Source organism: Rattus rattus, chromosome 14, assembly GCF_011064425.1.
Source record: "Rattus rattus isolate New Zealand chromosome 14, Rrattus_CSIRO_v1, whole genome shotgun sequence".
NCBI classification, from domain to species: Eukaryota; Metazoa; Chordata; class Mammalia; order Rodentia; family Muridae; genus Rattus; species Rattus rattus.
In genome coordinates, this window is record NC_046167.1 from 63,732,113 (window position 1) to 63,758,819 (window position 26,707).

Genomic DNA, 26,707 nt, shown 5'->3' on the forward strand with positions numbered 1-26,707 from the left:
TGTATGATACTAAAATGGATCTTGTTAATACAAAAGTAAAAATAGCTGTGCCAAAAGTGGAGTGGGAGATGATCATAGCTGCTTAATTGTCTGTCAATAGCCTAAGTGTTGGCCATTAGAGCTTGTTTGAGATATTAAAAAATGACACCTTTTCAACTCTATCAAGTTCCCGAGGCTCAGAAGAGAATACAAAACATTATGGCTTGGTGGCACTGGCTTTTAATCCCCTCACCCGGGAGGCAGAGCCCTGCTAATTTCTGAGTTCAAGACCAGCCAAGGAAACTTCCAGATTGCCTAGTAAAAATAAAATAAACAAATAAATAACTAAAGAAAGGAAGAAAAATAGACAGTACTACCACTGACCCTTAAAATTTTTCTTTTTTTTTTTTAAAGATTGTCTCATGTGGGGTTGGGGATTTAGCTCAGAGGTAGAGCGCTTGCCTAGCAAACGCAAGGCCCTGGGTTCGGTCCCCAGCTCCGAAAAAAAGAAAAAGAAAAAAAAAAAAAAGATTGTCTCATGTATTCTTGGCTGCCCTTTGTCTCCAGATTGTCCTGTAGCCACTACCTGGGGAGAATCAGGAGTATGGGCTTGCATTTACCAGGTCCTGTGATGTGCTAATTTAGAGAGGATTCTGTATCCTCATAGAGAAGGACAGAGCTTGCATGTGGTCCAGAGGAATCCACTCCTAGTTCTTTTACGAGTTAAAAATCATCACAAGAAAAAGCAAATTAGACCTCGGAAAAAATAAAAAAAAAGGGGAAGCAAACGTAATATTTGGCCTGGCCTGGGTGGTGGGGGATAGTAGTCATCAGGAGATGGTTATTCCCACAGCAGGGAAGACTTTCAACCACAAAGGACAATCCATTTTCTTTTACAAGGAAAACAACACTAGCATTATCTAAGCCCTTATGGAAATGAGCAAATTCCTCCTCTATAACCCCTTAGGCCTCCACTACACTATCAGAATGGTTTCTCCTACTGCCTGTGACTAGGAGTTGGTAAGTCTGGCAGGAGATTTCACAGGCCCAGGACTGAGGACCCCAACTTGACCCACAAGAAACCTACAAGAAACTCACCTTTGTTCTTTAATAATTGCCTGGGTCTGACAGACATGACATGAAATTTACGCAGAGCTGTTTAAAATCATAACGATGTGGAGAAAGCAGACACCTCTAGCGAGCAGGTTATAATGAACAGAATGGGTTTGGAAAGCACCTTGTGGCAAGACGACTATAAAGTCACTTGGGTGGTCAAAACTCAACTGTAAAAGAGAATGCATTCGACCATTCCGACCAAATGGAAACAGTGTACAATTTGTGCAACATTTAGGACACACGGGCAGTTAATTTTTTTTCCCGGATTGTAAAATGAACGTGTTTTAGTAACTTAAAAAAAAAAAAGACTAATAATGAGGTATGTATATATTTTTAAGTAAGGGTGTCTTATGTCAACGCATAAAAGAGTCCAATTACCTGCCTGGTTCTAAACTAGGTTTTTGTTACTTTAGAATCCTCCTAAGCTTTGGCAAGAATCAACTTGGAGATGTGGAAACTGTGAGAAGCTTCGGAAAGCCATTGCTTACTTGTCTGAAGTGGTCACTGTGCCATTTGAACCCATAGGTGTTAACTCGCTTTTTTAGAACTTTCTAGACACCACGACTGTTGCAACTAATACGCAGTGGTCGTGACGAGTGCTGAACTGCCGGGAATGGGAGGAAGAATACAATGTGCATGCAGGTGGAGGGGAGAGGCTCCAGCCTTTTCGTTTTTCCTGAGGCTAGCCAGTCAGATTTGAAAAACAGGACCTTGAAGACCATAGGTTAGAACCAGGAAATTAGCGCAGAAGCTGCCGTGAGACTTGATAAAGTTACTGCGAGTGCGAATGCCCCAGAGAGCGACAGCAGGGCCTGCGATCCATTGATCTGAGCGACTGGCGAGCCTGGGCAGGGGCTGGGGCAGGTAAGGCTGTGGGGCACAGACCGTTGGTCTTTTGGGCACTCAGTGTTCGAGACGTTTCCTTACGGTCGGCCTGTGTGTGGTTCGGTCTCCATATTCCGCGGATGTTTTCACCTCAGCGTTTGAGTCTCACTCGCGGACAGCCCTAGTCTTGAGGGTAAAGACCCCCTTAACCGTCTTCAGAGACGGCGGGGCTTCACCTCCGAGCCACCAGCGCCGGCCTAGTGTCGCGCCGGCCGGAGACACGCGGGCTGGCGACCACGAGGCCGCGTGCCTAGCCCAGAGGCTGCCCTCCCTTCCGCTCCGCGCGTGGGCTCGCGTGCGGCCGCCGGCCGGCGTTAAGCCGTGACCTCGGACCACCCCGGCCGGCCGCGCGGCGTTTGCTCGGCACACGGGCGCTGTCCTGAGGTGACACCGCCTGCAACGGCAGAAGCAGCAGACGCCGCCGATCAGCGAGTTCGCACCGAGGATTCCTCTTGGTGCGTGGCCCAGTTTTTTTTTTTTTTTGCTTAGGACCCGCTCCAAGCCCTCGCTGACACCGCCCCCCGCGCCGCCACGCTCCGAGGCCTTCCCCGGGGAAGCCTGGCGGCTTTCCCTCGCGGGCCCGCGGCGCGCTCTCGCGCGCGATTCCTCGATTCCACAGGCGGTTCGCGCCCGGGGTGGGGGCGGGGCGCGCGGGGCCGGGCCGGCGGCCCGCGGGGAGGGGACTGGGGGCGGGCCGGCGTGGGGAGTTCCTCGCTCCCGGACCACACGCTCCGCGGGCCAATCCCGAGCCACCCTCTAGCAGTGTCGCACGCGGGACACGTCCAAGCGTTTGTTGGCAGGGCCGGGGAAGGGGGAGGGGGAGACCTCAGGGAAGGGAGTTGAGTGACAGGAGGTGTGGGGCACGCTGGGAATTGTAGTTCTTAGCTTCCGTGGCCATAGCCATTTTGTAGTCAAGGGACTACAACTTCCAGAAGATCAAGGGGACTATTCTAAGGTGCCCCGGGAATAGGCGGCTCTCCCCCGGGCCGGGCGTCCTGGGGCAGTGGTACCCTGCTGCCCGGCTGCAGGTAGACGTGAGGGCAGTGGCGAAGGCTTGCATGCGGCGACTGTTGGGTGAGCGGACTGCCGGGGGGAAAGGGGCTGAGGTGGAGCGACCGAGCGTGCCATGCATTGAGCTAGGGAGCCTCTCTCAATTCCAGGACTGGGCTCGGCATGGGAGAGGCGCCTGACCGGCGGCCCGCAAAGGATTCGCTGAGGCCTCTCCGGGGTCTCGTCGACGGGGCTGCGGGAGTTCTCTGCACTGGGCCAGGGTTTGTGGGCAAAGGGTAGGCAGGCGTGCGGGGGCTCAGCTGTGGGAGTTTTCGGCTGGCGAGAGATGGCGAATTAGCCGAGGAGCCCTAACTTGTATAAAAGCAGAGTCCATTTAAAGTTGGGCTGGATAGCCTCTCTCTCATTGGTTAGGGGGCTTGGAAAAAAGAGACTCGGCGAGCCCTCCGCTGTGGTGCTGCCGCCGCCGCCGCCGCCGCTGGAGTTGACTCTTCTGCTCGCACTGCTGCTGCAGCACAAACGTGACTTCCAACATTTTAAATTTATCTTTCCTTTTTCTTTTTCAAGATGTAACTACAGATCAGATGCTAAGGACCTTCACGTTTCGCTGATGTAGTTTTTGGAAGAAAAAGGGGGGGAGTGAAGGGCGTCGGTTTTTTTTTTTTCTTTTTTTTCTTTTTTTTTGTGTCTGTTGTATGTTTCGGGGGAAATTTTCCATTATGAGTGTTTTACTAAAGTGAATTTTTCTTGTTTGCTTCGTTCGTCTTTGGCTCTTTTTATTTTTTTCTTTTATCCTTCTCAATTTCGGATTTATTTCAAGGCGAATCTGGCTTTGGGGGAAGAGGAAGAAAAGTCGGATTACAAGATCAACCACCACCACCAACAATAAAAACCACCAGGATATTTTTTTGCAAATTTCTGACGGCTTTAAATTCATGAAGCAATTGTCCCCTTTTGCAATCAGCATTTGGATCTCAGAATGAGCAAGGAAAGACCCAAGAGGAATATCATTCAGAAGAAATACGTAAGTGCTCCTAACAACACATCCTTTGGCTTGCAGTTTTGAGCGATGGCTGTGAATGTCAAGTTTATAGATAATTCTGCAGCTGAAAGGTTTTAAACGTAGCGTCCGATAAGGCTCTTTCTTTTCCGAAAGGGCTTTTCAGGCAAAGTCGTGTCTGCCTAGTTTGGTTGAGAAAACAGACTGGTGTACAGATACCTCAAGTATATAAATTGACCTCGAATGACACAACGTTAATGTACTTTAGATGAAAGGCAAGGGGTTTTGGTGGAGGTTGGGGTTCTGTGTGTGTGTGTGTGTATGGGGGGGGCTGCAGTGATCTAACTGCATTCTCGGGAGGATTTGGCCCCATATTGCACTTTGCATACAAATGAGCCTGTTATTAGTGTTATTTAGAAAATCGTGTAAGGTGTGTGTGTTGGAAGCTCTTTAAGTTGCAATTCAGAGTACGATTATGGCGAGCTTGCACATTTAATATATGTGGCCGTTTTTGGCTTATCTAGTTTGCAACATAAACCCAGTTGGGAATCATGTTACAGGGAATGCATTTATTGGTATTGACTTTTATAAAGAGGCTGGTTTTGATTCTAGAAAGAAATCATGGTTTCTAGTTTGAGGGGAGAAAACAGAGCTCATGTAAAAGTGTATGTGTTTGAGTGAGTAAAACTGTTAGTACGAATAATTTCGCCCTGTAAACTGGGTTTCTGAAATGGGTTGTAATGGTTACATCTGTTTTGTGCATAGTATAGCAGCGTTTTGCTTGGCATAGGGAGTGTTTTTGTTTTGTGTAGTGGCTTTTTTTTTTTGGTAAGTTTGGGGGGAGGGAGTATAGAGGAGAATCGGGGGATTAACCAAATATGCACTCGAGTGATCCGGTGGTTAGCTGCATATGCTTTAGAGCAAAGAACACATTTTCCTTTTTCCAGAAAAAAAGGGTCCTTGAAGGTACATAAAGAACAATGCGACCTTATAAGAAAGTTTTATTTAACTAGGGTCGATAATTTGGTCTTAATATTTTCCCTTTTTGGTTAGTGTGGAGTGTATAATGGGAGATGACCTTTGGGGCAGTGCTTTTGTAAAATATGTATATATATGTGTGTGTGTATTTAATGGAAAACCTGAATACCTCTTCCGGAGAGCTGATCCTAATCTATACACGTAAACTTAACTATGAAAGAAAGGCAAGATTAAATAATGAAGCTCAACTTACAAAGCTATTCCATAAGGAATTTAAGAATTAAAATACATCCGCATTGCAGAGGGCTGGGTAAAGCGCAAAGGACTAGTTTAAACTCGATGTGTAGAAACTGCATGGACACACAGAGCTTTGCCTTGGAGCGTGGACTCCTGCCCAGACCATGTCTGTTTCTGACGTAGCCACAAAGGAGATGGGGTAGAACTTGGGACAAGAAACCCCCCCCCCCCAATCCTGGATCCCGATAAGTTGGAGAACACCATGGGTAGGCTTTTTTGTTTTTTGCTGGAGGCCAGTAGATCCTGTCGAGTCTGGACATCCGGCCGCAAGCCGAGGTGGCCGGCGGTGGCCGTGCGAGGCAGGCGCGAGTTGCTGCTGTGGGAACCCAGTCAGCCCAGGCGGTGTTCGGACGCAGCCGGCCCAGAAGGGTGCGCAGGGCCCGCAGCGCTCTGGGCCGTGGCCGGGCTCGAGGAAGCAGGCGCGCGGGCGGCCTGTGGGGGGCAGACTCTGGGTTGTGCTCTGGCCGGGCGGGTGGGTGGGGCTCGCGGGTGGCGCGGCATGCTGACTCCGGGCGGGACAGGCTGGGTTTGTGAGGCTAGGGGGTAGTTGGGGGGGGCAGGGAGGAAGGGAAGGATGCCTCTGGCGCCCCCCGCAGAGCACAAGGCTGAGCTCGGCGGCTCTGGCATCTCTAAGCCGCCCTGCCCGCAGGCTCCGGCGCGGTCTCGAGAGCAACAGGTTAAGCAGGAGATACGTCAGCGCGCCCCCTCCCCGCCCCGCGGCCTTCTTTTGCCTTGAGCCTTTGCACCCCCCATCCGGGCCGTCACGTCCTCTCTCCGCCCCTTGCCCCCTGTGGCTTTAGTTCCTCGGTCCTCCCCTTCTGGAGCTGCCGCTCTGTTGTCATTGTGACGTCACAAAGGGACGGCCCGGTGGAACCTTCCCCTCCTCCGTGATGTCAAAAGTCGGGCGGGAGGTTCCAGGCGCGGCCTGAGTGGGAGCTCCAGGAGCTGCGGAGCGGGGCGTGGGAGGAGGAAAGGATGTGGCTGACCTGACCTTCCGCTTTGAGGTGCCCCAGGTCCCAGCAGGTGAGCGTTGGGGAGCCAAACCCTCACCGAGTGCCCTTGAACCTTCTCAAACTACTTCGGGACCGAGGAGCAGGGGCCAGGCTCCCTAACGCAGGAATATTTTCAGTCTTCAGTTCCAGGTCTTTGATGGTGGGACATATCACTAGTTCTCACTCAGACCCATGTTAGTGAAAGCAAAGAAAACTGCATTTAGGAAGCGCTTTCTTTACCTTGTGTGTGTATGGAGTTGAGGATTTGGTTACTTTGTCGAGTTGGGGTGCCTATGCAGGAGGTGGTGTAACTTTGAAGGGGGGTGCTGCTTTATTGCCTTATGTTTTTACTGTCTTCGCGGAAGAGCTGTCATCTGTTCTCCTGAATTTTGGGGAGAGGAAGGACTGGCTGTACTCCAAAGAGCAGGACTTAGAGACCCACTGGACTTAGTTCTTAACAGAATAAATGGTTCATGGTGTGAATCTTCACTATTCGCTAAAGTGGAAAAAGTCATAACTGCTTTTGTCATTTTACTCAGTCACTGAGATTATGTGGGTGGAAGATAGATACAGTGTGCTGCTTCATATGGAAGGTGGCATTATTACTTGAGCTGGTGGAAGGCAGCATGTTTTCTCCAATTGGTCTCAAAAGCTTTCTATGCCTTCCATTTAGTTTATTGCCTTAGCAAAGAGTTTGAGTGTGATTGTAGAGGGAAGGCTTTGGGAGAAATGAGTATTATATTTCTTATTAAATGACATCCTTGAGAACCTCATAAATTGAAATATAATCCTGTCTTAATTGTGTTGGGCATGACTCCAACTACAATACCTTAAATAACTGGAAAAGGTTGCCTTTCAGAGCCTCAATTCACTTGGACAATAACCCAGTTGCTTGTTTCCCCCAGTGTGTATTTTCTGCCATGATCCTTGTAGTTGGTTACTCCTAAGGGAAGTAGGGAATGATAACCTGGCCATTCGGCCTTAGCCTGATACCAGATGGGAGCAGATACTTCAGAAACAAATGATCGGGCTGCTGTTTAGGATAACTTTAGCAGACTCTGTACCACTGGGTTATAATGTTGAAAACAGCACATGCTATGACATCTTCATGTGGAAGTCACAGGACAGTGCTGACTCTGTTCTTTCTTCTTTACTTGGGCTTGAATTCAGAACTTAAGGCTTCTTTGGAAGGTGTTTACCTTTCCCTGTGAACAGAGAGTTGTATCACCAGCCCTTACCTAATCTGTTTAAGGATCTAGTTTTTCAAATGCCTCTAATTTCAGACTTGTAAAGTGGAGACAGTTCAAGGTCATCTTTAGTTACATATCCAGTCTCTCAGTTCATGCATGCCCTTGTGGGCTACATAAAAAAACTGTCTCAAACATTCTCTGCGCCCAGCGTGGCTCAGTTGGTTTGCCTAGCAAACAGGAATTCCTGATTTTCGTTGGTCCCAATCTCCCGATAAACTGGGCCTGATGGTGTCCAATCAGGAGGTTTAAGCAGAAAGATCAGGAGTTCAAGGTCATTCTTTGTTACATAGCATGTAGGAGGCCAGCAGCTGGAAATATGAGACCCTCTCAAAAACATACCCAAGACTACCCCATGACCCCAGAAAGTGAGTTAAGTTCATAAAGTTCAGAAAGTTCTTCTACAATTTATAGTTACAAATATATAGCTTAGTGCTGGAGTGCAAAGTCCCAGGGGTTTGATCTGTAGCACAAAAAAAGTTCAAAGAAATGATGGTGTCGTCTGGTATGGTTGGTACACACTTTTAATCCCCAGCAATGAGGAGGCAGAGGTTTGAGGCCAACCTGGTCTAAACAGGAAGTTCTAGGCCAGCCAGGGCTAGGTAGTGAGATGTCTCCAAAAGGAAAAAGAAGAAACTAGTTTGCATCTTTTTCCCTTGTTAAACAAACATTGTGGCATTTACAGCTCTGAAGGGAGAATTGAAGTTGTCAGCTGCTTCGTTTTTCCTTTTTCCCCACGTTCATTCGTGTTGCTTTCTCTTGGGAAAGACACCCTTTCCTTTTCCAAGGAGTCTAGGGAGGCAGTGCTTTACTTTTTGTAGAGCTTAGGGTCTTGCACGTGGTAGGAAAGCTGAGGGTAGCAAACAAAACCCCAGTTGTAGGCAGCAGCAATTTTAGACATTGTAAGTGTGGCATTCAGACAGTATAAAGGAAGTCAGGTTCATGGTGTGTTAAATTTAAAATGGATAGTAATGTTCAATTGGGTTCTTATTTTCAGGGTTGATTTTGTTATTCTTATTTATAATTTATATTTCATGTGCATTGATGTTTTGTCTATGAAGTTGTTGGATACCCTAAAACCGGAGTGAACAGGCAGTTATTAGCTGCCTTGTGGGTGCTGGGAATTGAACCCAGGTCCTCTGGAAGAGCAGCCTTTGCTCTTTAAACCTCTGAACCATATTTAGCAGCCTTTGCTCTTAACCTCTGAACCATCTTTCTAGCCCTCATTACCTTTTAATATCTCTACAGATATTTCCTCACAATCAAATTTATTTTACGTGTGTGTATGTGTGTGTGTGTGTGTGTGTGTGTGTGTGTGTGTATGCTATCACACGAGGATTCGAGCAAGGTTACTTGGAGGAACTGGTTCTGTCATGTGGATCACCTGTTGAGCCATCTCACTTTGTTAGGTTTTGAGTATTTGTATCTGTAGTCACTGGCCCAAAAAACCAGCTGGAAACATGTTGTAGCTAGGAGAGTTACTAGATACTCACTTCACAGTTGGTTAGAATTGTGCCCCACCCCCAGTACTGGGTCTATCTAGAGCACTGAGAGTGTGTTGATTATTTAAACTTCAAAAGAGGATGAGGGGAAAATTATTATATATTAAGTCAAGTGTATAAACACTTGGTAAAGGCCAAGCTGGGATGCTTTGAATCTGTTACTTGGTCATGTATTAAGTATTTGGACTTAAGCTCTGGCCATGTTAATTAAAATTTTAGTTGCATTATTGAAGCCCTACTGATGTTACTGGTCCAAATCTTCCCAAACAGTGTTAGTTCTTCTAACTAACATCTGCTTCCTAGTCTCCTGCTCGTAGGTGTGGTGCATTCTGGTTATTACCCCGAAGCTCCTGCCTAGTGGGCAGCTGTGGGGTGTGCCTCTGTCCTCGTTGGCTTCTACCCAGAAGGCTTGCCAAGTGTCCGTTGTTTGTTCCCAAATCTGGTTATTCCAGTCGGGCTTATTCATGTAATTACAATTAAATCTTATGTAAACCTTGAAATGACTGTGAAAACAGTTGGTTCAACTTTAAGTTAAAGGCTTTGGAGGAGATGATAAAAGTGCTAGAAAATAGATGTTAGATATAGATGGCTGGATGCTTTGACACTGCGGATTCTTCATGAACACAGCAGCCAAGACATTCCTCTCTGGTGGTGGTGGTATGTGGACTAAGTCACACCTCCAGTCTACAGGTCATTCCCTAAATGCCCAAATTCTCTTCATCAAAACATGTGGCACAAGTCTGAAAGAAAATTTGTACTCAGAAATCAGTGTATGTGGATGGCAAGATTAACTGAGATCCCAGTGTTGGGAGGCGGAAACATGAGGATTGCTATGATTTCAAAGGTAGCATGGACTATTAGAGTGGGAGACACTGTCTCAATAAAAGGAGAACTTTAATAACCAAAAGTACGTTTCATTTATCTTTAAAAAAAGATATATTTTATGTAGCTGAGTACACTGTCACTGTCTTCAGACCCGCCAGAGGAGGGCATCAGATCCCAGTACAGATGGTTGTGACCCACCATTTGTTGCTGGGAGTTGAACTCAGGACCTCTGGGAGAGTAGCAGTCAGTGCTCTGAGCTATCTTTCCAGCTATTATTTATCTTGTTATTACCACTCCTATGATTTTGTAATTTTCCCCTCTATATTATCTCATGTTGCCAAGCTGGAGTGGAATTTTAAAGATGGAGTGTAGTTAAAGATGATCTTTAATTCTTCTCAAGCTTCCGGCTCCCAAAGCAGGAATTAAAGGCACCCACTATCACACTCTGAAAAGTTTTTTTTTTTTTTGTTTAATTTTATGTTTATCTGTGTGTGCACATGGGACAAGTGCTGTTTGGTGACAAATGCATTTACTCACTGGTCACAAGTTTATGTCCTGTGTGTTAGAGCAACTTTACTTCTATCCCATAAGTACTACTGAAGGTCTCTTGTATTTCAAATGTTTAATCCATGTTTTTAATTTCCTGTTGAATCAAGGTCTCATTCTGTACTCCACAAATGCCTCAAACAGCCTGCCTTGATTCTAAATCCTGGGATTACAGGGCTGGCTTTTAGGAAAGCTAAACACCTTAATAAAGATTAGTTTAGTTCTGATTCGTTATAAAACTGTCGGGAGTCCCTCCTCTCGGAAGTGACTATTGTTTTGCTTTTGGTGCCTGCTCCCAGTACTTCTCTTCCCCTCTTCCCCTTTAAATGTGTGTGTGTGTGTGTGTGTGTGTGTGTGTGTGTGTGTGTGCGTGCGTGCACGCGCGCGCACGCACGCACGCACGCCATGGCATGTGGTCAGAGGACAACTTGGCAGAGGTATGTTCATCCCATTTTATGGGTCCTGAGGATTTGAATTCAGGTTGTCAGGCTTGGAGACAACACCTTAACATGCTGATCGTTCTTGCCAATTTAGAAAACACTTTTAGATAGCCAGCAGCACCTACTTTTCTTAAAAGTTTTATGAGGAGAAAATCCAGTTAATTTCTGGAGTGACCACCCACATTCATGGTTTGTATAGTCAACTCACAGAGAAAAGGGGCTTTTGAGGCCATTTTACAGAAGAGAATACCGAGGCCAAAATATTGTTCCTATAGTTTGTCTTGTGTTTCCATTTGGATGAACTAGATACCAGATTATTAGTCAGTACTGCTCTGAAGGGGAGGACATGCCATAAAACGAGCTGTCTGTTAGCTTCTGAGAACAAGGCACGTGCCAGTCTGCAGTGTGTCTGTGCTTGCTGTTTCTTCTGGCACTAGATGGTGGAGCTACATTATGGTCCCACTGTATGTCTGCGTCCTCATTGGAAGATTGGTCTGGTTGGTGCTCTGTAGTTGTGCTTGTCCACCCACACTCTTAAGTGTACCTGGGGGCCATCATGGGCAGCAGTTCTCTAGAAACTGCTTTGGTGTCTTGGGGCCATCACAAATCACCTTTGGTATCTTTCCTTGCACTTGTACTGTTGATCCTGACTTTGCTGCTTTGGAGACATTAGCTCTGGAAGAAACTGTCTTTTGATCCCTACCAGTGGGCCACTCAAACAAAACTGTTTATAGATGTGTTAACAGGCAGCTTGAGTAATAGGAGTCATAGGGATGTGCGACTTACTGCATTAGAGAAGAACCTTACTGTAGAGTTGAACTCCTGGTCCTATGGGCTCTGCCCAGTGCTGGGATTACAGTTGGGATTACCACCCTAAATGGTAATTAATTTTTAAAAAAATATATCTTTTGTTTTTTAAGATTTATCTATTTAATGAATGTGAATTCACTGTCACTGTCTTCATACAAAAGAGGGCACTGGATCCCATTACAGATGGTTGTGGGCCACCATGTGGTGGTTGGGAATTGAACTTAGGACCTTTGGAAGAACAGTCAGTGCTCTTAACTGCGGAGCCATCTAGCCAGCCCCTGGTAATTAAATTTTCTCATTAGTAAGTCTGTCAAGCTCTACAGAGCGGGATTGAAATAGTTAAGTAGCAGTGTTGAGTTTATATGAACTCTAGAAAGTTACTTGGATGTTACTTGTACTGTTACGGTTTTGCCCACACTCCTGGTGTACTGACTGGTTTTTTGTGTTCACTTGACACAAATTAGAGTCATCGGAGAGGAGGGAACCTCAACTGAGAAAGGCAGTAGACGACCTTGCAAGAACATTTTCTGGTTGGTTGGGATGGGGCAGCACACTGGGCGATGCCAGCCCTAGGCCGATGGTCTTTGCTTCTACGTGAAATCAGACTGAAGCAAGCCCTGAAGAGTAAGCCAGTGTACTCTTCTTCCCCATGGCTGCTGCATCAGGCTCTTCCTCCAGGTTCCTGCCCTGCTTGCTTGAGTTCCTGCCTTGACTTCCTTCAGTGATGAAGTGTGATGTGAAAGTGTTTGATAGAGCAGTGACAATCCTAAGACACCAGGTAGGGAACTTACTTCTTCATGTACACCGTTCTTGAGTACACACAGGGATTTTTTTCCCCTAGCTTTTTAGGAGCTTGGGTGGCAGATAGGGAGTAGTGAAATATGATGGGTTTTTTTAGGTATTGTCAGTTAGGAAATGACCCTCTGGCCTTCTGGCATAGCAACCTAGGTATTTCTGTATTTCTCTGATTGAATTGGCCAGAAAATAAATAAATGTAGGAAACCTTTTGATATCTGTCTTACTGCTTACAGTATGTATCAGTGTTTTTTTTTTTTTTTTTTTTTTTTCTCTATTTCTAATCACTACTTTGGAGAGGGCACTGTCACCAATGTTCAACCCTTTCTCTACCGACTGCCTGTTAGGGCAGCACTGGGTGCCAGGGAAAAGTGAGAAGGGATTAGTTAGAACTGAGCATGTGTTTCTTGTATATATACCTTCCATAGGTTTGCAGAAAGAGGCCATTCTGTTAGGCAGCAGAGGGTTTGCTCTTTGTATAAGAGTTTGTTGCTACTTGTGTGAAGGGCCTTGAATTTGGACCGGCCTACTTTGAATATGTATAGAGCACTTAGATAATACAATGGGAAAGTTTGGGAAATAAACTGAGTTCAAATTCCAGCTCTTAACCTGGTTGTATGACCGTGGACAAGCTAATGACATGGCTGAGTTCCTTTCTCATCTGGAACATTGTTGAGTGTAGATCATAGGCTGTTGCTGGGAGAGTCAGGGAGATTTTTGATGTGAAAGCATTTTGTAAACTGCATACTGCTGCACAAATGCTCAAGGTATTATACAGTTGGAAATCACCAACTTGGAGATATCAGGCCTGCCAACAGCCTTCCTAGCTGACTCAGAAATAAATCTAGTAAATTCATAGTGATCAATATATTTAGAGCAAGGTTTTTCTTTTTTAAGTACACACCAGAAGAGGTCATCAGATCCCATTACGGGTGGTTGTGAGCTACCATGTGGTTGCTGGGAATTGAACTTAGGACCTGGAAGAGGGAGCAGTCAGTGCTCTTAAACTCTGAGCCATATCTCCAGCCTAGAGCAAGGCTTTAAAGATTAAGAGGTGATATAACAATCCCCCTAGCCCCATTCCCACTTTTTTTGTTGCATGTCTATTGTGTTAGGCAATATGATAGTTAGACTAGATTGAGAATAAGAACAGAGCAACAGAAACCTGTTTAAAAGGAATGTATATTCCTTGAACTTGAAAATCTGGTCCATCCTTCTGGTGGCTGCTTGTGGCCTCCTGCATCAAATGTAAACCAACAGAATGAAAAACATTTCTTGTTTATACCATCCACTTACATTGCTCCCATGCATTCTACATTCTCCTGGATTTAGCAAAGCCCAGCCTCTAACTTTGCAAGCTCCTGGGGAGTCTACTGTGTCCCCTTTGGCCCTTAAGGCTACACTGCTATACTCCACGAGACAGACCCTGGCTCTTAGTCTTTCCTTGCTGATGTGTAGCACCCCTTCTAGGTGTCTTTGTGTGCCTGTCGTGTTAGAGGCTACCTTTTGTAGATGCTTTGGACCAGCATATAGTTAGTGTGCATAGAATTCACCCCCTCCCTTTTTCTTTTGGTTTTTCAAGATAGGGTTTCTTTCTGTAGCCCTAGAACTTACTATGCTGATCTTGAACCCGAGTACTGAGATTAAAGATGTGTACCCTACCAGCTGACACACAGAATTCTTGAATTAAAGCTTAATGGTGGAGTGTATTCAAGATCTCTGAGAGGGAATAGATGTGGAAAAGGAGTTCACTAATTAGAATCAGACCCCCGCCCCCCTTTTTTAACCCATCCCCTCCAGACCCATTATTTTAAAGCTGGGATCTAGCTACTATTACAAGAATGTCTCAGACCCCGTACTTTCAGACTGTACTTGAGAGTGGAAGGCTTCTTCTTCTGTTGCTTTTGAACAAGTCTCGTGACACTTTCTCTCTTTCCAGGTACATTCTTAGTCATCCATGGTAGCCGAAGTAATTGATTCATTTTCATGGGAAAATAAAAATTCATATGTAATCCCCACAGCTAATTATAAGCCAGTAGCATTTTCACCTTATGAAAAATGGCTTTTCTGCTTCATATGAAATCATTCCAATCAGACAAGTACTCAAAGATAAAAATTACTGAAATTGCATACCGGATATTCTTCCACTTGTAGATGTATAGGCTCATTATGTTCCTTTTGCATTTCTCTCTTACAAATCTCTCAGTTATCAAAATACAATGATTTTTAATGGTCGTAGGCACACCGTTGACATGGGCTTCACTTGACCTGTTGCCCCCTTGATGGATTTTCCACAGGTTTAGTATTGTTAAAATAAATGTTTTGCGTAGCCTGCTTTGTGTGTATGCTATGCACTTTAGAGTCCTCAGTGTTGTAGAATTAGTGAACTGTACCATATTTATTGTCTTCTCGGAGGGGCTCTGCCAATTTAGGGTTCTATGCAGGGTGCATGTTAGGCCATTTGGCTTTTAAAAAGCACTATGGATATTTATAAGTAAGTAGATGTCAGATGAGTTTTATTTAAGTTTCTGGTTTTTTTTTTGTCCTCAGGGCATTTAGGACTAAGAAATGTGAAAACACTTTGCAAAACAATTGCTCTAAGAACACAATGTGTTATTAGACGGAAGGGCTTTCGTTCGTCCTGAAGGGAAGGAGGAGAGAAATTGTCTGATTGTATATTTTAAGCCTTCGTGAGGTTCTTTCCTTTGTGAATATGTTGGAGACACTTAAGCAGTAAAGTGACCTGGAATCATGTTATTCCTACGTGTGATTTCAGTCCTGTCTGTAAGGTGGCTTTGTACCATTAACTTTGGTCCCTTAGGGCTGAGGCATCATCGCTTGCTCAATTAAATACAACTTTTAGTGTCTTCCTGTTTGCTCTCAGTAAGAAGTGAGAAGTTATGGTTTACTAGGGAGCAAGAATGAATGTACAACAAGAGCACTGGCTTCCGAGTCAGATTGAAGCCGAAGATCTTGGCTATGTTCAGATGGTTGGTGACCTTGGTCAGATTGTTTACTGCTGAGTTCTCTGCTTTCCTGTAGAACCTTAGAGGAGAATGGTGGGTTAACAAGGGCAGTATCAGTGTCTACACATGGCAGTTAATCCAAGTCCTACAGGTCTGTACGGCACAACTCGTCAAAGATTGTTTCTGGGCCATCTTCGGCTGATAGAGCATGTTGTTGTTTGAGGGAGAGGATGGAAATTAATGTGGCATTTTAGCACTTGCCCTTTTTACCAAGGTGTGCCTTTTCTTTAAGTAATGGGAAAATTCTGTGGTTGGATTTTTCTTTCTTCTCTCATGGTTTCTGAGGTTGAGATAGTGGCTAAGGAGCAGCAGTCTTTTTCTTTGTGTGTTTGCGTGTGTCTGCACTTGTGCATGTCCTGTGAAGGTCCTGAGCCCTAGTGGATCCTTTTTGGATGGAATCGAATGCCCATTTGTGCTCCCTTCATCTTATACTGCCCAAAGCTGTAAAGCTCTGCTTGTTCTATTCTCAGTCTTGATGTTGGAGGATGAAAGCCGATGCGGATGGAAAGCATTTAATAAGGAGTCGTGGTCTGGGCTCCCATTTAAATTAGTAGCACATGCTTTTTATCTGCCTTGAAGGAATTTGGTTATGTTGCCTGGCTGTCACTGGAGCTGTGACATCACACAGCTTGGCCCTTTACAAATGCTACATGGTCCCATCTCAGATGAGGCCTTGGCTGTCCTGGAACTTGATCTGTAGACCAGGTTGGCCTTGAATTCCTGCCTGCCTCTACCTCTAAAGTGCTGGGATTATCCAGATGCACCGTGGGTTGCAAGGATCATGAAACCAGTTAATAATTGTGTGCAGTTAGGATTGCAGGGGTGTAGGTAAAGAAACAGACAGACCGGGGTTGGGGATTTAGCTCAGTGGTAGAGCGCTTGCCTAGCAAGCGCAAGGCCCTGGGTTCAGTCCCCAGCTCTGTAAAAAAAGAAAAAAAAAAAAAAAAAAACAGAAAAAAAAAAAAAAAAAGAAACAGACAGACCTTCTTACTAGTGATCCTCGTTTGTCCTAGTTTTGTTGAATGTTGGGTTCTGTTCACTTCCAGCTGCTTACCTTGAGTTTCTATCAAGTAAGCATTTCTTAAATTGAAGTAACTTCTGAGATTGGGTTTCTGGGTAGTTCTGTCCTGGAACTCTGTAGTCCAGGCTGGCCTTGAACGAAGGAGATTTATTTGCCTTTGTCTCCTGAGTGCTGGGATTAATTAATGGCTTTCAATACCACCGACTGCTTTTGCTTACCAAGTTTTTGTATTGAAGGCGTCTGCAGCCACATCTAGCTGAATTACACTTTTTTTTTTCCCTCTGTGTGTGGGTGTGTATGTCTGTTGTGGAGGTCAGAGGATAACTTTTGGGAGGGAATTAGTTCTCATTTTGTGTGCTTTTCCACCTGAGCATTGAACTCCAGTTGTTCCGGGTTGCTGGTATTTGCCTTACCCAACTGTTACTCAGTAACAGGCTAACAGAGCCCCCTTTCTTAATTTTTTTTTTTTTTTTTTGAGATGTACGGTGTTACTCTGTGGTTCAAGGTTCTTGAGAGCTGGGAATGTAGGCATATGCCATAATACTCATGTTTGTTTGCCTTTTTTTCATATATTTTATATCAAAAATGATAGTTTTATTGTTTATATATTTCCTATATGTCATACCTTTCCCCTAGGATGTACAACAAGCTCAGTAAACTGTCGTCCTAGGAACAAATTTTTTATTTATTTATTTATTTACCTTAATCTGACTGAAGTTCAGTTGACATGCAAATGTGACACAAGATTAAAATGTGGTCCAGGAAGAAACAGTTACCTTCAAGGTGTTTTGCACTGAAGAGCTTTGAAATTTTTCTGGTTTTAGTTAGCAAGGGACTATTTAACTCCAGCTGTGCTAGAACATAGTAAGTAGACCAGGCTGGCCTGAAACATCGTCCACCTACTTGCTCCTGTATACTGTGCTGGAAGCTAAGACAGTGTGCCAGCACACCCAGCCCCGACTTCTTTGGGATAGTCTTTACCAGCGCAGGCTGCTTTGAAACTCACTGTGTAGCTCAGGTTGCCCTCCAAACTCTCAGCCTCCAGAGAACCTGGTTTACAAGCATGAGTTCTACACTGGGCTAGCTTTGAGTTCTGACCTACAGACTTTGCTAAGTAGTATTGGTATTGACACCCTGACAGCATTTTTAATCTTCAAGAATTTTAAAGATTCATGAAAGTAATCCTTAGTGATTATCTCCTGAGGGCAGAGATCAGATTTCCATTCAAATGCTGAAGCAGTTTATCAGCCCCCCCAATCCCCCACCAAGTGCAGGGGGCCAGGCTGAATCTGGATTTAATAATGAATTTCTGCAGTCCTGTTAGCTTGGCTGATGTTAGTAAGTAAGGAATCAGAGTTTTGTGTCTCTTTAAAAATGTTTTCAGTATTCAACTCTGTATTGTAATCTTAAACTACTGTTAGGATTCCAAACCACTGTGGTTTTAAACTTGGTTGGAATCTGAAAGGTGGCCAACTAGTGTTAAATAAGGGACACTTTTGGCTTGAGAATCGTCTGAGTCTGGGCACAACTTAGCTTTAGGCCAAGTCCCATGGTTGAGAAAATCAGGGAATACAGTCTCTTGGATTTACCTTCTGCTCCCCCAAGCAAAGCAAAATTAAAACTGTTAACTGCACTTTTGTGAGTTAGTTGTGCAGAACTCCTACTTAAAAACCCAAAGAGCGGGTTGGGGATTTGGCTCAGTGGTAGAGCGCTTGCCTAGCAAGCGCAAGGCCCTGGGTTCGATCCCCAGCTCCGAAAAAAAAAAAAAAAAAAAAAAAAAAAAAAAAAAAACCCAAAGAGCTTGATGATGCTATATGGGACTCTGTCTAGATGAGACAATGTAATGCCACAGATTCTAAAATTGTGGGTTTTCTTTTGGCCTTGGTAAGTAAACGGGAGAGGGTCAAGAGGCTGGGGAAGGTGGATGGGTCTGACTTGGAAGTTTCTATTCTAAAGCTTGTCTTTCTTTTAATTTTTTATTTTTTTAAATTCCCCTTTATAATTCTACTGCCTGCTCTAATTAAGTGATGTCTGGCAATCCCCATGACTTTGTCTGAAGCATTCCCTCCTCATTTAGCCTCTTTGCCTCTTTCTTCCAGGACACTTGCTGAACTTGACATGTGTCTCTTTGCAGGATTTATTGGAGCAGTAGGCAGAGCTTCCTGGGAATGTAAATAGTGATGATTATAGAGAAGTCAGTTTACCAGGGAAGGCCATTATCTTTGACTTGCAAACCTCTTGCAGCTAGTGTTTTGCTTGCAGTTGTCTAATACAAATAAACACCACAACCTCACCTCTGTAAGGAGGTGTCTTCCCCTCTGTACATGGAGGCCCTGCCTGTGAAGAACAGAAGATGTCACCCTGGCCAAGCAAACAGCTTGTTTTTCTGGACAGACATATAAGAAGGCTTCTATAGGAAGGAGGGAAGGAAGGAGGGAAGGTAGGAAGGAAGGACAGACGGACGTACTTTTCAAGGAACAAGTGCCTTGGAGCCTTCTTGCCTGCTGTCACACCAGCAAATAATCCTCTGAATGTTAAAAGGTTTGTAATGCTGATCAGTAGGATTTTTTTTTTTTTTTGGTTCTTTTTTTCTGGAGCTGGGGACCGAACCCAGGGCCTTGAGCTTCCGAGGCAAGCGCTCTACCACTGAGCTAAACCCCCAACCCTCAGTAGGAATTTATAACAGTTCTTTTTCGTATCCAAATTAAAAATCCAGGGTGGTTTGAAAATTAATCTGGGGGACTTACTAGAGTAGGCACCGAGTGACAGGTAGACTCCCCTGTTCTTTATGTTCAGCACGGATTACAACTTTAGAGTAATAGGCTAAAGTTGCTGCTTAACGTACTTTGTTAATTTAGGTCAGGAGTCAGCTTTCAGGAAGTCCATTTTGTCCTTCCATTATGTGGGTCCTGGGAGTCAAACTCAGGTCCCTTAGTTTCAGTTGAAAAAATTTTTTCTTAACCTGGGAAGCCATTTTTTTGGCCTCAGTAAAATTGCAGTTTTTGTTGGGATTGGGGTGATAGTCTTGGTCTTTGTTTGCTTTTCTGTTGTGCTAAAATCAAATAACAAATTGACCAAAAGCAGCTTTTGGGAGAGAAAAGAATGCCTTTGTCTTATACTTAGCTTACCTACCCCACCTCAGCCTTCCCAGTAGCTAGGGATGAGGCCTGCAGCTGAGCCTGCATGTCAGTAACAGCTTTACATTGAAAGTCTCTTTCAATACTGACGTGAGATCCAGGGTCCACCCCACACTTCGCAAGGAGACCCATATCATGAAATAACATTCCCACCTCCAGCTCGGTTTATCTTTTCTTAGGCTTTCTTGTTACTGGAGGATGGACTTCTGATTCTTCCACCTCCTGATTGGGAGGTGATCAGGTTCCAGACAAGTGACAAGTGTTGCTGGGGATGGAGCCTGAGAACCCCAGGCCAGCACTCCCAGTTTGCTTGCTGTATCTTTCGCAAATCGTTAACTCTTAAGCTTTTCTTTTAATTGTCTTGTACACAGTTCTGGGCAGTCTGGTCCTACCCCCATGTCTGTGGTATTTTAAACCAAGATGAGGCATCTCACTCAGTCTTTTCCTATATAATTTTGGATGTGAGTGTAAAGTCTTTTAAAACAATTCTGTGGTTTGTTAGTTTATTCATAGTTATACAACTGTCACTGTGGTCAATTTTAGAACATTTCAGCACTCCACAAAGGAGCTCCACACCAGCATTCACTTCCCACCCACTTCACTGAGTTTCCCAGCCTCTGACAACCACTAATCTTTCCTCACTCAGAGAAGGCTCCCCTCATACTTGAGATAAATGGATTAATAAAATATGTGGCTTTTGTGATGGGCTGGCTTTTCATATAATATACATGAATCTCACACTGTTCAGTATTTATTCTTAAAGACTTGATCACATTGATAGTGTGAATGTGTCACATGTTTATTCAGTTGTACTGATTAGTGTTTTGTTTTTTGGTCAGTTTCTCACAAACTAGGATTCACAATTCATTCACCTTGCCTCCCCCCTCCCCCCTTTTTATTATTACACCACTAGAAACTAGACTAGGACACTAGCCATCCTTTGTCACTTGGGTTTATGGACACCTTTTCCCTGTTGTATGCCCTTTATGTGGCAATAGATTGATAGTACTTGTTAGAAAATGCAGTAAATGGTTTGGAAAAGTGCAAATGCACATCTCCACTAAATCTATTAGTGATGGGTTGTTTCCATATTTGGCTTGTAGCCCCCCCTTTCTGGTTGGCTGCCACTTTTTAAAAATTTTTTATTCATGTACATTATTAGTGTCTGAGGGTGCTGGATCCTCTGGAAGTAGAGTCAGACAGATGTGAACTGCCATGTAGGTGCTGGGAATTGAACCTGAGTCTTTTGGAAGAGCAGTCTCCAGCCCTTCCTCTCCCTCAAAACAGGGTTTCTCTGTGTACCCCTGCTTGTCCTGGAATGCACTTTATAGACCAGGTTGACCTTGGCCTCGGTCACCTTCCTCTACCTCCCCAAGTGCTGGGATTGAAGGTGTGCCTCACCGTACTTGGCTGGCTGTCACTTTTGATTCAGCCATTATTACTTCCTCTGCCCATTTGTGACTTTTAAAAAAAGATTATGTATATAGAGTACTGTCTGAATGAACACTTGCACACCAGAAGAGAGCAGTAGATCACATTGTAGATGGTTGTGAACTGCCACATGGTTGCTGAGAATTGAACTCAGGACTTCCGGAAAAGAAGCCAGTGAGTGTGCGCGTAAGCTCTGAGCTATCTCCTGCCCGTTTAAATCTGCATATTTATGTAGGAGCCCATGTGTTCCTCTTGCTTTGTGGTGGCATTTCATGGTCCATGATGTGGCTCAGATTCCCTACCCTCGCCCCGTAGTAGTAGGTTTTCAAATGAGTGGTTATCTCAGATTTCTGATGTTTCAGGTCTTCCTATATGTGGTTCTACTTTGGGTAAAGGACTGACACACCCACCCCTGAAAACACACACACACACACACACACACACACACACACTTTGCCTTATTTTTATCCTTTAATTTTTTAGAGAAGATTTTATTTATCTATTATATTTATGTATGTGAGTACACTACCAGTGTCTTAAGACACTGCAGCAGAGGGCGTTGGATCCCATTACAGATGGTTGTCAGCCACCATGTGGTTGCTGGGAATTGAACTCAGGACCTCTGAAGAACAGTCAGTGCTCTTAACCACTGAGCCATCTCTCCAGCCTGCCTTATTATTTTTTTAAAGACAGAGTTTCTTTATGTAGCCCTGGGTCTCCTGGAACTTGCTCTGTAGAGCAGGCTGACCCCCAGGGAGATCCTCGTGAATACTGGGATTAAAGGTGTGTGCTATACCTGACTTAAATTTTCTTGGTCCTAGGCTGGCGTCCAGACCTGCTTAGGTGCTGGGATTACAGCACTATTTGTCAATATACTTTGGGGACTAAGAATTAACTATTAAGAAAATCTCCCTGAAAAGTGAAAAAGTGAGTGAGTGAATGAGTGAGTGAGTGAGTGTGTGTGTGTGTGTGTGTGTGTGTGTGTGTGTGTGTGTGTCTGCCTGCCTGCCTGCCTGTCTCTCTGTCTCTCTGTCTGTCTGTGTGTGAGTGAAACAGGCACTCTTAGTCCAAGCAGACTTCGATTCACTGTTTTTTGGTGTGGTAGCCTTAAACAGGCTGTTCTGCCTCTACCTCCCAAATGCTGAGATTGTAGGATGTTCAGCCTGGCTTTCTTGCTACTTTCCAGCCAGGTGACATATAAGTGCTTTTCATAATACATGTAACATGATAAATGTGAAAGGAACGATCTTTGAAGAGGAAGCCTGGAACATAATTCTTTAAAATTTTATCTTATGTATGTGGGTGTTTTACCCGCATGTATGTGTGCCTGGAGGCCAGAGGAGGCATGGGATTCCCTGGGACTGAAGTGACAGACATTATTGAGCTTCTATGTGGGTGCTGGGAATTGGACCCAGGTCCTCTGGAAGAGCAGCCAGTGAGAGCTTAACTACTGAGGCATCTTGTTTTTTGTTCTTGTTTTTTCTTAAATCCTTCTGGTTTGTTAGATTTATTCTTAATGTGATGTGAAGCTGTTTAGATGATATAGTTGTTTATTGCAAGCGTGGTTTTTGCCTATTTTTAAGCACTCAGAAACCAAGGCAGGAGGCAACAAAAGGAGTGGGAAATTTGCAGATGACAGGTAAGGTGACCCCCATGAGATTGGGTAGCATTCTGTAAAGGTTGGAGGCTGCTTTGTGTACATGGTGCTAAGGATGTCCACACTTTTCCTCACGATTCCTATTGGATCTGTGTTTGGAAAGTTACATGTTATACAGAGTTGAAGTTCATTGTCAAAATTTCTTTTCCTAATGATGTTGTTAATTAACTTCATTCCCCTTTGTAGTGACTTATTGAGTTCTGTCTGAAGACCATTTACTTAGCTTACGTATTTATTTATTGGGTGCCCACTTGAACGTAGAGGTTATATGCGCCCTTGGGTGTTTGTGTGTCTAAGAAGTTAGTACTTAAAGGTTTGTATTAACTGGATATGTGTTCTGCTGTGCGGCTTTTGTGTGGTGTACCTGTATATGTAGTTGTATCATCTGGAAAACAGCCTCTACATCTCTCCCACTAAAATTAAAATTGCTTATTAGAGCTAATTTTAGAATTGAGTTAGAACTGCCCTATAATGTAATGCAGAATATTTCCCAATAATGCCTAGGTTAACAATGATAGTCTTGCTGTATTGTGCAAAAAAGGCTTCTGTTCAGACCCAGCTGGGTTTCAGGCTTAATTCATTGCTCTATGGTGGGATCACCACAGCTGCTGTGGGGCCTTTACAAATGCAAAAAAGCTGTCAGTGTTTGTTTCATCAGCTGCATAAGTGATGAGGCCAAGTTGAGGAATCCATTCCAGTGCGCAGTGTGCAGGCTGTAGCCATTATTGTTTACAGAATTAGTGTGTTGGAGCTTTAAAATAGTGGGCACATCATCTGCCCTTTAAGAGGCCTAAACTAAGGAACCTGGGACAGTTGGTTGTCCTTGTAGTGCTTTTTGGGTCCTAGTATAGCTCTTGTCTTTTAAACAGGGCTCTGGTATTAACCTCTTTCGAGGCCGTTAGAGTGTTCAGTTTTTGTCTCAGACTTAAAAGGCATTAATCTAGAATTTTGCAATTGACTTCTAAAGTCTTAATCACCTCACAGCTCCAAGTAGGTATGATTGTCTGTTGAAACTATGCTAGATTTGGCCTTGTGAGATTGAATTTGTGAAATGAGACAGCTTTAGAAATTGCTTTCTCTTCAGCAGTCCAGAAGTTAGGACCACTGTACAGCAGATCCACTGGTTAGGACATTTCTCTTGGTTACATTGTCTTCGAGTTCCGATGTAACTATGGGTGCATGTCTAGTTTTTTGTTTTTGTTTTTGTTTTTGTTTTTTTTTTTTTGGAGTCCTTAGAGACTCAGTACACGTAGTTTCATTGGTATTTCTTTTCATAGGACAGCATAGAATCAAATGTTTCTCCTCATCTTCCTGTGCCTCTATCACTTGATGGCCTGAGACTTGCTATGCAGTCTTGATTGACTTTGGGTTTGAGATTCTCCAGCCTTGTGGTGTTGGATTGACCATAGGACTTCATTCATACATGCCAGACTAACTTTTCATTTACTTCCTGAGTCTTTGTGAATGTTGGAGAGAGTGGCTACTCTGCCCCAACTGTAAAAATATAGCTTTTCAAGCCTCTTAGGCCAGCTAGGATGAATAATTGTGTTTCCATATTTTAATCCCAGTTGGGAAGACCTCAATAGTGCTCACCCATATTCAAGAAGGATGCCACAAACTTTGAGTGGCTCCAAAGGAAAGGTCAGTTATCAAATAACTATCACTCCTGCTTGTCAAATAAAAACTGGGCATGTAGCCATAGTTGTACCCAGGATCTAACCTATTCAGTGGGGTTTCCTACAGTCAAGTGACCTAACTTCTGGATTCTTGAGCAGAGAGCATCTTAATCTTTTGATTCTAGGAAGTGTTTGAAGCCTAAAAGGACAAATAGTGCTGATGAATTCCATGTGGTGGGCAGGGTTTGGGGACCCTGTCCTTGCTTTCCCTTAAAAAGTATTTCCTTAAAAAATATGATCTCTGACATGCACTTCTCAATCATGGACTACTTCTAACAGAGAACAAATACAAATACTTTTCTAACACCCTCTCTCATGTGCTCACTCTGAAACAGCAGTAAAGCTGCAAACAGTGCTGGCCACATCTCTCCCAGGGGAAGGACTAATTTTACAGGGCCTCAGAAGGGAACAACAGCTTCGTGGCCATTGTTGTGCAGTCCTTGGTTGCACTTCTCTTGCTTGACCTGTTTTTCCTGCTTTGGATGTTTCGATTATATTTTTGGGGTTCAGGGTTCTTATCAAAAGCCCCTACTGCTTTTATGAGTCATTTTGAAACAAGACATTTTCTTGTGATGGCTTGAAAAGTTGTATTGTACATCTTTGATGGGTTAAAACTTCTAGTGAGGTAAGCAAACTGTGTGTGTGTGTGTGTGTGTGTGTGTGTGTGTGTGTGTGTGTGTGTGTGTGTGTTTTCGTGTTTTGGTAAGTGAGCAGTGTCCTCTTATGAGCACAGGTCTCCCTGGTGGCTTGCTTCTAGAAAATGTGCTACTATAAATGACAACCCTAGTCCTTGCCAACTTGGCACAGTATCATCCAAGTGTCCATGAAGTTTGTTATCTTTGTCTTAAGTTTTGAAGTGAGGCATACATTGCTGAGAGGTTCTCTAAAGCATTTAACTGACTTCCACCTTTAGTAGCTGTTTATTTACAGTTGGTTTGATTGGTGTGATTTGTGATTTACAACTTGTAGGATGGCAAACTTTAATATATATAAATACTCCTTGGCTATAGGCAGAAATGATAATGCAGGACTCTGCATATGAACAATAATACACAGAAGATACTCTTGTTTCCTGTAGGTTACTTCTTTGTTAGATCTCACAGATCACAAGAAGGCACCTATGCCTTCACTCTTCCCATGTGAAAAAGTTTGAGGTTTGTGGGGGAATGAGGTTTGGGCATGCATGCAGTCACCTGAAAGGAACCTGAATGTGAGCTTTAAACATTGCAGATGAGCTATGCTGTTGGTCAGTTTTCTGGTTCTCACAAGATCCCCTGAAGGATCTTCAAATCAGGTGTGCTGCTGAGGTTTCACCTTGGGTGCATTAGTGAGGAGTTTATCAGTGGTCCTGCTGTGCAGCCAGCCCACCAGCTTTCTGCCTCTCCATTTACCTGCACATGTGATTAGGTGGATGTGTATTTCTAGGCTGTGTGTACTATGATAGTAGGACTTGTGCATTTTATTTACATTCTTGAGGGTGTGGATGTATTTCTTGGCTGCAAGAATAAACTGAAATTCACAAAATTCTGTGGGAGAGAGGTAAGTTGCTTCCCTGAGATAGATTGGTAGCCTTTCAGAGTGTTCATTGGCTGAGAAGTTTTAACCTACCTTCTCAGGGGGATGTTTAGTAGAGGGAATATACAATAGAATACAGATCCTCCCTACTGCAGAGAATGTCTTGATAGTTAGTGGGTGCTCATGGGGCACTTGTTTCTAAGGAGCCTTCTTACTAGAAATTAGTGGTGGTTACTTTTTTCCCTCTGGAAAAACCAGCACTTAAAATCCTCTCAGACAACATATCTTGACGTAAATTAGCTTTCTGTAAAAGAATAGAGCTAGGTTTTTTTCTGATAGCTTTCAAAACAACTGCAAAGCTCATCTCTGAACTTTCAGCTGTTGACGGTGGCAGTTATCCTGCTTCTGCTAATAGAAAATAAAAAGTTCATTTGCCACAGTGATTGTCATTTCCTTCTTAGGAGTGCAGCTTAACTCCAGGACTTCATTTAGTCAGAGGAAAATGGTTGCTACCTCCCTGCTAAGCTGCTTTCCTTTATCCAGTTGTCGCAGAAAGACTGTTGGGGAGGCCTGGGGAGATGGGGCTCACATAAAGGAAGACTAAGAAGGGCTGCTGCAGAATGTGTTCTTCTGTCTGAAAGCCTGTGTGGAGAGGGTGGTGGCTTTAGAAAAGGGGGTGAAGTAGGAGGGGGCAGCAGTCGCTGAAGCATGACAAGCTTCCAAAGGCCCCTGGGACTTGAACACAAAAAAGGGAGCTTTTTGCAGCTCTTTCACATGCACAAGTCTCCTCAGAGCTCCATCCATTCTCCCCTGCTGTTTTGTAA

General features: G+C 44.1%; 1 protein-coding gene across 3 annotated transcripts in view; it reads left to right on the forward strand.

The window, feature by feature from the left end:
* Positions 1-1,599: 1,599 nt before the first annotated feature.
* Positions 1,600-26,707, forward strand: part of Jarid2 (jumonji and AT-rich interaction domain containing 2) — a 178,232-nt gene continuing 153,124 nt past the window's right edge. Inside the window, exons 1-2 of one of the 3 annotated variants that reach the window (XM_032884370.1) lie at positions 1,600-1,959; positions 3,809-4,012. In XM_032884370.1, coding sequence (XP_032740261.1) covers positions 3,968-4,012 — 45 coding nt within the window. In that variant the 5' untranslated portion in view covers positions 1,600-1,959; positions 3,809-3,967. Of the gene's footprint in view, positions 1,960-2,823; positions 3,055-3,808; positions 4,013-26,707 lie in introns of those variants that run through there. The other 2 variants (XM_032884369.1, XM_032884371.1) reach the window with 2 other exon arrangements.